At 52.9% G+C, this 11833-nt stretch overlaps 5 protein-coding genes across 5 annotated transcripts; 2 read left to right on the top strand and 3 right to left on the bottom strand.

The window, feature by feature from the left end:
- Positions 1-156: 156 nt before the first annotated feature.
- CORC01_02876 (uncharacterized protein) lies at positions 157-1371 on the bottom strand (the record flags this gene model as incomplete). Its single annotated transcript, XM_022614526.1, has 1 exon — positions 157-1371. The coding sequence occupies one exon, from the start codon at positions 1369-1371 to the stop codon at positions 157-159; it is 1215 nt and encodes a 404-aa protein (XP_022478827.1).
- A 688-nt stretch (positions 1372-2059) lies between these two features.
- On the top strand, positions 2060-2416 carry CORC01_02877 (uncharacterized protein; the record flags this gene model as incomplete). Its single annotated transcript, XM_022614527.1, has 1 exon — positions 2060-2416. One exon carries the CDS (start codon positions 2060-2062, stop codon positions 2414-2416), a length of 357 nt encoding a protein of 118 aa, XP_022478828.1.
- A 294-nt stretch (positions 2417-2710) lies between these two features.
- CORC01_02878 (uncharacterized protein) lies at positions 2711-4751 on the bottom strand (the record flags this gene model as incomplete). Its single annotated transcript, XM_022614528.1, has 2 exons — positions 2711-4624; positions 4692-4751. 2 exons carry the CDS (start codon positions 4749-4751, stop codon positions 2711-2713), a joined length of 1974 nt encoding a protein of 657 aa, XP_022478829.1.
- A 1805-nt stretch (positions 4752-6556) lies between these two features.
- Positions 6557-8118, bottom strand: CORC01_02879 (uncharacterized protein; the record flags this gene model as incomplete). Its single annotated transcript, XM_022614529.1, has 3 exons — positions 6557-7028; positions 7088-7550; positions 7608-8118. 3 exons carry the CDS (start codon positions 8116-8118, stop codon positions 6557-6559), a joined length of 1446 nt encoding a protein of 481 aa, XP_022478830.1.
- A 1207-nt stretch (positions 8119-9325) lies between these two features.
- Positions 9326-11041, top strand: CORC01_02880 (ammonium transporter; the record flags this gene model as incomplete). Its single annotated transcript, XM_022614530.1, has 5 exons — positions 9326-9424; positions 9519-9801; positions 9870-9996; positions 10061-10494; positions 10554-11041. 5 exons carry the CDS (start codon positions 9326-9328, stop codon positions 11039-11041), a joined length of 1431 nt encoding a protein of 476 aa, XP_022478831.1.
- Positions 11042-11833: the final 792 nt, after the last annotated feature.

Here is an 11833-nt window from a genome sequence, read left to right on the forward strand (position 1 = left end):
TTATACACGCACTATCTATGCCAAAACATGAGGTAAGGTATTGAAGGAAAAGAACGAAAAACGATGCAGGCGCAGCCCGTCTCGAAGAACCGGCACGACATATTTACTGTGACGAGCCCAAGCCCACAGTAGATGATGGGCAGAGCATTCGCTTGGTCACCAAGGATATTTCCGGGTTTCATCCTCTTTGCTCAAGTCCAGGCCTCGATCCAGTTGCTTCTGGTGCTCATTATCGAGATACTCTAGCAAGACCTTCTCGTACATCTCGCGTCCCTTGTAGTTTGCGACTATCTCATCCCAGCTCCGAATGGCACTCGCAAGCCTCCCAGGCACGTAGTCCTCCGCAGCCAAGTCAGTGATGGGATGGAAGTATGTCCTAATCGTGAAAACAATGGCCTTGGTCTTGGGGAGACGGCGCAGCGATTGCCTTTCGGAACGGAAATAGTGATGTTCTACTGCCCTGTCCTTCTCAGCCGTGCTCCAGCTGACAACGGGGCTGTCTTCTTCGCCGATAGTCCAGCTCCAGGGCAAGGAATCGTCAACCTGGATGAAGTAGTTGTTGCGGGAGTAGATCTGGTCGCAGCGCAGGCGCTTGAAGAAGCTAGCCATGCCATTATGTAGCTTCTCCTTGTAGTGGGGGACATCGCCGGACGTGTGAATCTCCTCGAGGGACATGCCGAACTTGTCGCTCAGCCTCCAGAAGCCCGCCAGCAGGATGGACCCGCCGAGCAAGTAGTATTTGCCGTCGGGCCGTTCTATCATGATGGCGAGGTCGTCTTGCACGAGCTTGGCGGCAATGGCCGACGGGTCCTCCTTCAAAGGTGTTTCGACAATGTTGAAAGATTCCCCTGACCAGAGGTTGTCGATTCCAACGGCGGTCCGCTTGAAGAGTGTAGGGTATCGAGCGGGAAGGTACTGACATAGTTCTTCCAGGAGTTCTATGGCGGCAGGGTAGGCTGCTGGGTCTGTTCCGAAGCATTTCTCACCCCTTTCAGCGATTCGAGCAGTCTTGTCGGCATGATACCTGGGGTAGTGGTTATCGAGCTCAATCCAGTCCTCTGGCTGAATTGAACGAAGCCCCATGGTGACGTTGTACTTCGGACCATAGCGAAATGCGCGGTAGGGCAGCGGCCTTGTCGTTTCTATTGACCAGTCCGAATAAGGGCTGGGGACAGGCATCTGCCATGTCTCGGTGGCTTGGTTGGACTTCTCTGGTTGAGTTATGGATGATGGATTGACGAAGAGGGCCCCTTTTCGCGGTCGCAATGCGCCAAGCGATCGTGAGATTAGCGCTGCGAAGAGAAGGGCGAAGAGTCCGATAATGATCTTCCAACCATCAGAGGTCAGTGCTGATAACGCCAATAGTGCCATATCGGGTCGAGGGGGTGACTTTGACTTTGGCAATATAGATGGGTGGGGGAAACGGAAGGCAATGAAGTTGAAAGTTTGGGGGAGCCCTATCTATTCTGCGCGAGGACAGTTACTCCGAGAGTAAGGAGGTCCGTATGTGCGCACATGTGAAGGATTGCAGAGACTACTAAGTAAGTTGTGCACCAACACTTTCAATGGAGCCGGAGGAGACTATCACTTGAGTCGACTTCTTGACTCGGCTACGCATTGGGAAATCCCTTCCAGTAGAGAGTTGGGTTCCGCCATCCCCGTCGGCCCCCCGTCCCACACCCGTATCTCTTCTCCAGACTCGTACCCGCGAGACCGGCTGCGTCTGCGAACCGATTCTCCACTCGACCGTTCCGAGCTGGAGGGGGGGCGCTTGACCGGAACGGGAAATTTTACCCTATCGTCCTATCTTTCATCATTACACTGGGACTCTTCATGAGCAAACTCGCGGGAGTGAAACCAAACCTTGTGCCCAGAATTCAGAGGCTCTCTTGGATTATTGCCTAATGAAGAATTCTTACACTGACGGATCGAGCTCTATATATACCAGGTGGTTTGACTAATATGTGAAGAGGGGTAGTAGTTTCACACTCACAATAAAGACACAACCTCATCAAACCTCATTAAGCCCACCAAAAGACATCAAATCTTGATTATCACAATGGCCGCCTTCCAGCACTACGCCAAGGCCCAATCGACCTTTCAGATCCCCCTCCTCGCGGGGGACAACGCCTATCTCGGAGATGTATTCTCCAGCGATGAGTCGAACCCCGAAAAGCCCATCTCATCTGGCCTCTTCCGTCTGAAGAAGGGCGAGCCCCTCACATACACCTACAAGTATGACGAGATGAAGATCATACTTGAGGGCGACTACACGATCTCCGATGAGACGGGCCAGAAGGTCGAGGCAAAGCCCGGCGATGTTTTCCATTTCCCCAAGGGCTCAACAATCACCTTTACTACCAGCGACTACGGCCTGGCGTTTTATGTTGGGCAGCGCAAGAAGAGCGACTTCTGAGAGGATCTGGCATGTATCAATGGTGTTGGTGAGGAAGGATAACGACAGCAATGCAGCTGAAATGGGGCAAAATGAGATGGGTGGTGACAAGGTCAAATGAATAAACAATTTCATTCAAAGCCTATACGATTTCAAAAACGGGCGCTCATCCAAGAGCCTGTGCTATGTTCATGGTGTCACTTTCCCAACGCCAAAAAGATGAGACCCATGTCCTACACCCATTTGTCGTTCCTAGTATTATGAAACACATGAACGATCTCTTGATGCCAATCCCCCATACGATGACTTTCATAATCACCCAAACATTGAACGTAAGTCGTTGTCTTCCATCACATCAATCCAGTGAGCTGTGGGCGAGCCGATGTCGTTATCGTACGCTCTCCAAATAGTCTGCACGAGATTCTTTGCTACCACGACTGGGGTCGGTGGCAAGCTGCTCTCCAGGATACTCAGACGTCTCATGACGAAGTGGCGAGCACTACCTACGTCAAGCGTCATGGTAGACATTGAACCCTCCCGCGTCGGAGCCTCGGCCATCTGACTGATGTACTGAGACAAGTTGTGCGAATCGAACAGCGGCGGGGGGCTAAACATGTTCGACCCCGTTCCTCCCATCAGGTCTTGCTGCAGGGATCCAAAGGCCCCCAGCATGTCAGACGTAGCTGGTGCGTCGTGGCGAAGTCCTGTACTCGCCGATATGTATAGTAGCGGTTGGATGACGCGGGTACCCGACGTTGCCGGGATGTGTTCAAGGACCTTGACCAGTCTCAGGGCCAAGGGGATGATCCACTCGTCCCATGGCACGGAGCCGCTCTCCGTCATTGGCGATTCGGCCGGTAGTCGCAGGGAGACAAGATCAGGGAAAGTCTGGTACAAGTGAAGCAGTGAAGAGAGTCTGTAGGCTTCGGCGACCCTGGCAAGATGAGAAACCGGCGTTGAGCTGTCGCCGGTGTCGACGTCGGGGGTTTCCGAGGGAAACTCGAGTTCTAGAAGCTGCTCCTCGAGACGCTGCGCTCCTATCAAGTCTTGAAGCGCGTTTGAAAAGTACTTCTGTGGATCCATGGCTTGCCTCAGACGGTGTCGAGCGCTGCGACACAGCCGGATCGACTCGGAGAAAAGGCGTGTCGTGAGAGTCGACACGCCAGTCCAGGGATGGGGTGCACGCTCCTCGAGTATCTGGAGCGCCAAGCCTGCGTCGCCTTGATCGAGCGGCTCGTCCTCGCGAACCACGGAGAGAAGCATCTCACAGTACGCCAAGCTTTTGTTGAAGAAGGAGAGCATATCCTGGTTCGCGCTGGAGAAGGAGGCCGACTGCGCATTCAGCCGGCGAATGAGAGATCTCACTTCTCTCAAAAAGGGCAGCCCGTACAAGCGGGAGTCAACCCAGCAGACCGTTGTTCCGAGGCAGAACAGGGAAAAGATGAGACCCGTCGGTACGGTGCGGAATTCGCCCTGCGCTTTCACGACCTGGAGCTCAGCTTGGATGAAGTCTGTCGCTCGTTGCATGAGACGGAGGGCGGATTGCCTCATGCTCGGAAGCCGGGATGCCAGAAACGCGGCCGACATGCTCTCGAGAGAGCTGCACACCGTGGCGGACGTTCGCCAGAGGTCGATTGCAATCTTTCGATTGAGATTCGCGTTCGAGTCGAAGCCGGACCAGGCTGGGCACACCTGCTCGAACCAGTTGATGATGAACGCTGATGAAGTGTCGGCAAGACTGGGCGTCAATGAGTACGGCGACAGCTGCTTCTGGTCTGCGTCCTTGGAGGAGCTTGATTGTTGAATAATCACACCCAGCAGTGGTTGGCAAGGTGACACGGGTTCCTCTGCAAACAGTTGAGAAATTTCATCTACTCCTCCGTCGCTCATTTGATATGCCCTAGTGGCATCTTCATCTCCCTCTGCATCTCCATCTCGTTGGGCGGAGCTCTTGGAAGAAGAGGATGAGACTGAGTATCGACTTCTCGGGGAACTGCTGCTGCTGCTGGCTGAAATGGAATTTGCTTTTTTGGAGCGATGCTGGCCCTCGGGTGCGTCGGCGGCTGGTCGCTTCGGTGATGTTTGCGTGGTATTGAAATCGTCGAGTGTCAAGACCTGAAGGGCAGGTTGGTGTTTGAACGACCATCTCAAGCCCTGCGCGAAGCCTCCACACTTGATCCCCTTTCTTGTGCACTGTTGGCAAGCCGGTCGCGTCTCGTCACATTTCAGCTATCGCGCACATCAGCGTTTTGCTAGTGGCTGGATGTTGGTCATGCCCGTGAGATCCTTGATCAACCCGACGGGCCGAGGATACATCATACATGAGAGCACAAGACGGGTTGACGGCGACGTACATGCTTGGCTTTACAAGTGACACAACCCGATCTCGACCGTGGGTTGAGACCAGTTCTAGTTTTGGATACCGACTTTGAACTCTTGGGGGCTATCATTGAACTTTATTCGAACGAGAAGCCTGGGTTTATCAGTCCGGGTGAATAGTAGTGGATGCGGCAGGGATGGTAGAAATATCAGATCAAAGTCGGCTGGGGCGAATTCGAGTTCGATTTCGATTTCGATGAGCAAGGAAGTTGGGAGCAGGCCACAGGGCTTTTTTTGGTTCCGAAAGTCACCGGTCGTCGGTCCTCATCGTGATCGGATGAGTGTTCATGCTGCTAGCACAGGCCCATTCGCGGCATTGCCAGAAACGCGGGGGATGGCATCTTATGACGCTATTGTAGTTTGAGGTATCTTGGCTGGCGCACGATAAGCCAGCGGCGTCCATGATTGGTGGTAAGGGCATGTTTGATGGATGAGTCTGGCTGGAGCAACCCGCTGGCCACATGCATCCTTGCAGCGGGAGAGCGGCACAGATGGCAGACCGATGCCGCTTGAGGTTGGTTTCGCGGCCAACACCGTGTTTGCTTGTCACTGGCCAGCAAGCTTTGCCGTATTTCGATGCAACTGGTCGTGCCGCTAGTAGGTATTTTGCCTTGGAAGTACCTGAGGGAGTGTAGTACGTATGAAGAGTCCCGACTGAGATACGGGCTCTCTGTGAATGCCTCAAGGGTGGCGATGATATGGAGTCTCTGGCATACAAACTCTGCGACGAAAGCACTGCTACGTGTTCACTAGGGTTCTGAGCTTGGCAAGATGCGAACACGATTCAGACTCTGCGTGAGGCTGGATATATGGTGACGACGGGCCCTCCAACCTGAAGATCAACAGTGCCGCACAAAGAATAATGGACAGGGAGACCTTGGGAATCCCGAATTCCCGCAGACTCCCTAGTTTTCGGCGTTGCGGCGATAAGGAGGCCAAGGGTACCAGAAGAAATCCAGGGATTCAAGAGGCTCCAGACCAAGATACGCGGCGATCGCCTCCGGTATACCCCGCATTATGCAAGTTTCGGGCCCAATCATGGACACTCTATTGTCCTTTATCTATCCCGGTACCGGGATGGATGCCGCGGGAGGACCACCTGGCACAAGATAAGCCAACCAGCACCCCTTTATGTTTCCCATGCTGACTTCGGAGACTCCTGCCGTCGTCCGCTTCAAAGTTCGTCAAAGGTTCGATCAAAGTGGCTTGGAGTCATAGGGTGGTTGCATAAGCGGCTTTTCGCGTCCTCCGACCTCGGCCGGCGCACTCCCCTCTGACCGAACCTCACGATACTAGTGAGACCAGTCAGCTCGTCAACGATGGGAGCAACACGAACACACTCGTCCTCTATGTGCATTTATTTGCAGCGGAATGCATATGGGACTCCGGACTCCGATGCTCATGTACCCCGCATTCTACTATTCCTAATCCGTCGAGTGAGCTTCGCTCTAGTTGATCTGCTGTTATTTTCATTAGTAACGATTTCCACTCACTTCGATGTACCCCCACGTCACCTCGCGCTCCTACGTGAGAGGACAATTATTCAACTTCCCGATGTCTGAGGACACCAGTGTCCTTGAAAGCTTGCAGTCAGGAAGGTAATCGCGAATTCGGCTCGAACGTAATATTCAACACCCAGCTAAGCAAGAATGCTCCTCGAGTCCTGCCGTGATCGGAAAGATGAGGATAAAAGTGAAGACAATTTTAATTTGTCATTAAGGCCCCATGAAATCACATAAAGGCGTCTATACGGCTTTGTTGTCAACACGATACACGCGGCTCTCATTCAGTGGACCACTTCTTCTCCCATCCCTTGAAGAATGGGGCCTCGGCCAGAGTATGCGGCTCCCAATCCTCCTCAATCAGACCATTCTCAACCTGATACTTCTCATATTCCTTTAGTGTTGGCTTTACCACATGCTCTACGTGCCATGTCCCCTTGTATTTCAAGAGGCTCTCCTTGCCCTCGTTCAGAACCTTGAGAACTAGAGAAGGGATGTACGGTTCGTCCTTGAATTCGGTCAAGGGCGTGAAAAGTGCTTTGAAATTGAAGACCACGCCGCCTGATAGTGGTAGGCGGCGCATTGTCTGCCAATCGACGCGCAAGTAGACATCTTCGGGTTGCAGGCTGGGGTTTTGACGCTCGCGGTGAGAAAAGTCGGGGTGCTCTGAGGGAAGATAGAGCGGCTGACCCATCTCTAGACCCCACGAACCGCGTTGAATGGGCTTATTGGTGGGTATTTTGGTGAAGAATCTAGGGTCGCGTCAGCAGGAGAGGTCATCTCCCGGAAATGGAGAGTATTCAAGTCTCACCGATCCATGCTGAACTCCATCTTCTCCTTGTAATCCGGAACCACTTTGTGAATTCCTGGCAGTCCCAAGCCGGCCTTCTCACTGAGCTTCCAGCCAACAGAGGAGCACACCATGCCGGCTCGCAGAACATACTTTCCGGTCTCATGATCCCGAAGCATAATGCCAAAGTCTTCAGGGACGTTATCCAAAAGCACAATGAGTGGTTCGGTGACGGAGAGGTCTGTTGTCGTCCCTAGAATGTTGTTTTGCAAGATATTGCCATCGCGCTTGAATTGGTTAGGGTATCTTGCGCAGATGAACTCTATGACCATCTCCATGAGTTCCTTACAGGCAAGCTCGGAGCCCGGCATGCTGGCAAGAACATCGCCCCCATTCTTTGCATACAGATCTTTGCGCTCGGCGATACGGTGCCTGTACGTGTTTTCGAGCTCGATCCAGAAATCCGTGTCCATCTTGGTTAAAGCTGAAAATTTTGAGATGAGTTCGTGCGCTTTTGGTTTGGGGCGGTGGCAGCACCTACACATGGTCTGGTGGTATGCCCATCTAAACGGCCGGTAGGGCCGCGGGACGGCCTTGTCAATATCAAAGTTCTCCAGCGGCGACGGCAATGGAACATCTGAAATAGTTGCATAGTCGGGAAAGTCACCCAATCTCCGAATATCGTCAATGCTGAAGCCGCTGAAGTTGAACAAGGAGGGGCTGGCGGAGCGATAGTCGGCATCCACCCTCAACAGGGGCTTCGGCGTCACGGCGAGGTCGACCTCCTTGACGTCCGCGAATTGTGGTCCGAGCTCCGCAATTGTGGCTCTCTGGGACGGCGGGAACGCGTTCACGTAGCTATGCTTCTCGGCCGTGGTCACGGAGGGCTTTTCGGCCGGTTGGCTGAACGACGGAGCGCGGCTGAACCTCGAGAAAACCTTGCGGTTGTTGACGAGCATGCCTGTGAGATAGACCAGAACACCAGCGAATGCGGCGACGCCAAGCACTGTGGTGACGGCATGATGGCCACCGAGGTCAAAACCGAAGGACATGGCAAAAAGGTCTTCTTCTCTGTCATACGAAACGACTCGGCACCGATACGTTCATTCTCGTCGCTGGAAGTTGGGAGATAAGTATTAGCGACTCGTGAGGACAGCCACAGTCTATCAAGATGTTCAGAAACACAAGTCACAGGGTGGGATAGATGCATCTGGTAGATTTAGCCAGCAGCCGCTGTGTCCCCAAGCTCGACGGTCCGCATGATGCAGCGCGTTACAGTCTGAAGGGGACGACGTCGGCGTTCACACCCTCACTGGAACCGGAAAGATTATACGGACGAGAGCTTGATTCATCTCGCGTCACAGAGTCTAGCCTAATTTGTTAAATCTACCCGGCACTCCCCCCCTGTCCACTGAGCATGCAGCGATAAGGTCAGGAACATTGGATGCGGGATGACCCCGCTGGATGACGACCCTGCCTCCCACTCCCCGGCTGTGCCCGTTCTTCAGACTTCTCGTGGCCGAAGCTGTGGAGGCTGTAGCGCCCGTGCATCTCTGATGCCGTCAGGGTTTCCTTGCATGTAGCTCCTATCAAATAACTCTCAGCTTTTTCAGGGGAGGCTTAGTATACAAAGCTTATGACGGTGTGCGCCCTCCCCCTTTTCACATGTTGAACCTGAACCGCTGCCCTTCAAACCGCCTCCCTCCCGCTCTACCCTTACTCTAATTGGATAGGCTCCTGCATCCATTTCCAGCAGTTTAGACCGGTCGTGATTCACAGGCAAGACAGTAGAATCCACTGATCCCCATCCCTTCCCATTCCCCCCTAGCAATGCCCAGACTTTTGGTGCACAGAGACCAGCTCCAGCGCTTCCTATATTGAGTAGGAAGATAGGTCTTTTCGTGTCCCCGTTGAAGCTCGTCTATCAGGGATAAGCCAATCAGAGAGGTTGGTGTTATCTGGCATCGAGTGTCCAAGACAATTGTGAACATGCTTAATTTTGTTGCAGACCGAACCTTATCTGGGGGTTGGGACTGGTGCCAAGTGATAGCAATACCGACAGCATGGCAGCTTGGCCAACATCTGAACATTGACGAAAGCTTTAAGTTGCTCCCAGGCTTCCCTTCAGACCAACGGAAAGGCGTTCCGCGGATTTGGCTCTTTAGCAAGAATAAGGAAACAACGCGTTCTCGTGTCCGCCGTCCCAGTCACCTCGCCATAAAATTTCCCTTCGTCCAGGAAATAATATCGTGATACATCATGGCGGAGGTCATCCCTGTGACCGAGTTCCCCGACTACGCTACCGACCCAACGGGCGGCAACCCAATCACTCATGACCTCAACGCACCTTACGACAAGGTACGAAGACCGATTCAATACAGGATATCCTGCAGCACTTGGACGGCCATTAGTTGGAGTTCAGCGCCCGCTAACATTTGTCAACAATCCGTAGGGTGATCTCTGCTGGATGCTGATATGCACGATCCTATGCTGGCAGATCACGCCGGCCATTGGCTTCCTCTACGCCGGAATGCACCGCAGGAAATCAGCCATGACGATGGTTCTGCAGTCGCTCTTTTGTGCATGCGCCTGCGGTCTACAATACTGGATATACGGTGCATCGCTCTACCAGGCACGCACGACGAACCCCATCCTCGGAGACCTTTCCCACGCGGCATTCCACAACCTCTTGGCTTCTCCGTCCTTTGCGAACAAGGACATCCCGGACATATTGTGTAAGGAAATCTCCTCCGAATGAAGCAAGTTGACGTCGGAGTGAGATGTCTAATATTCAGCGGGACAGATGCTGCCTTTGGCTTCACTTTTGTCACGGCCACGGCAATGATTCTAGCCGGCGCTATGCTCGAGCGCGGTCGTCTCTGGCCTAGCATGCTTTTTCTTCTGTGCTGGAACACCTTTGTCTACTACATGTAAGTCAAATCCTGCCTTTTTCAAGCCGCCATCTTTGCGGCCAATACTTACTTGTCCTCTTAGCCTGGCATATTGGGAGTGGAATCCTAGCGGCTGGCTCTACAACCTGGGCCTTTACGATTTCGCAGGGTCCGGTCCAGTTCACATCGCCAGTGGCTTCGGGGCCCTCGCTTGGTCAATAATGCTGGGTCCCCGTATCGACGACAGCACTTCCACAAGAAAGAGACATGTCCCCCACTTCAGGGGCCATAACCCCTTATTGATGACTCTGGGCACTGTCCTCATCTGGTTCGGATGGTTCGCTTTCAACGGAGGCAGCACGGCCAACCTCAGCTTGCGTTCCATCTACGTCGTCGTGAACACCAACTTTGCTGCCTGCGGCGGTGGCGTTACGTGGGCCCTGTTGGACTACGTGTACACGAAGAAATTCAGCTTGGTTGGCTTCTGCTCCGGCATCATCTCTGGTCTCGTCGGTATCACTCCGGCAGCTGGATTCGGTAAGGAATATTTGGTCTCATCGAGTTTGCTCACTTGCGCTAACAACAGGATCCTATAGTCCTTGTATACGTCTCACCTCTTGTCGGAATTATTACCGCTGTCGCCTGCTTCTACTCAGTCCGATACAAACACCTTCTCCGCGTCGACGACGGCCTCGATATCTTTGCCATCCACGGTATCGGTGGGTATGTCGGCGATATCCTGACCGGCCTATTTGCTCACAAAATGGTGCCGGCTCTCGACGGGGTAAGCGGGGATACATACAAGGGTGGCTGGTGGAATGGGCACTTTAGGCAACTCGGTTTGCAGTTGGCAGGCGCGACGACTTGCGCTGCTTGGTCATTCTTCGTTTCTTGCATCCTGTTGTTCCTCATCAACAAAATTCCAGGCATGCACCTGCGTGCTACTGAGGAAGACGAGTTGCGGGGCCTTGATTTTGCGTACATTGAAGACGTCGTCTCGGATTACGACGATGGTAACATGCTCATCCATAACGGCCAGGTGGTGGAGACGCCTACTCCGGCCAGCTTTTCTAAAAGTTCCTAGACAAGACGTACGTTCCTAGAACCCGGAGGGATTAGAGACTGAAAGTTGAATAGATCTAAATCATTCAAACAATGCGAACTTGTTTCACATAAGCGAGCCTTTCTCAGAGTCGAACGACTAATAGTTTACCCGCAAGGGCATTCAGACTGCCATCCGCGGATCTGTGACCCAGAGACAATTCGCCTTGTCTTGAATATAGTATTTGCCAATGAAAAGTGGGATGAGAATTGAGCTGCAAAAATCAAGGTTGACATACCCTAGAGCATCATATAGTGGCTTTCGTTGCTGCCCAAGTTCATTCGGACCATTGGTCGTATCAACGCGACGCCATGACAGCATTAATACACACATCGTGTTCCTTAGTAGGAATTGCCTTACTTCCAGTGGGCTCAAGATCAGTAGACGTCACTGGCGCTCACATCGTACCACTGTGGACTGGACCTTCCGGGATGATAACGTGTAAAATGCCGGGCCCAAATCCCGTCACAAATTCAGCAGAGCCCGAGAAATAGTGGCGCCCCGGGACCGAGTGTCCAGCTGATCACGGGACAAGAATTTGAAAAATTTCTTAATTCTTCACTTGGTCAACCAAAGACATAGGCATTTCGTTTTCTTTTTGCACAAGCCGTGACTTGTATCGTACTCGGTCGCAACTGGAACATTTTTGTCTTCCATGCCGGGTCACTTGAATGTCTGGAGGCCTCACCGACGTGGAGGTAGCAGACGGCATTTGATCCACTCGACTATGACTTACCGCCTACCTGTATCTTTCATGGGCTCACAGTGGCATAC

The sequence above is a fragment of the Colletotrichum orchidophilum genome (assembly GCF_001831195.1).
Source record: "Colletotrichum orchidophilum strain IMI 309357 chromosome Unknown Scaffold_17.1, whole genome shotgun sequence".
In the NCBI taxonomy this organism is placed as follows: Eukaryota; Fungi; Ascomycota; class Sordariomycetes; order Glomerellales; family Glomerellaceae; genus Colletotrichum; species Colletotrichum orchidophilum.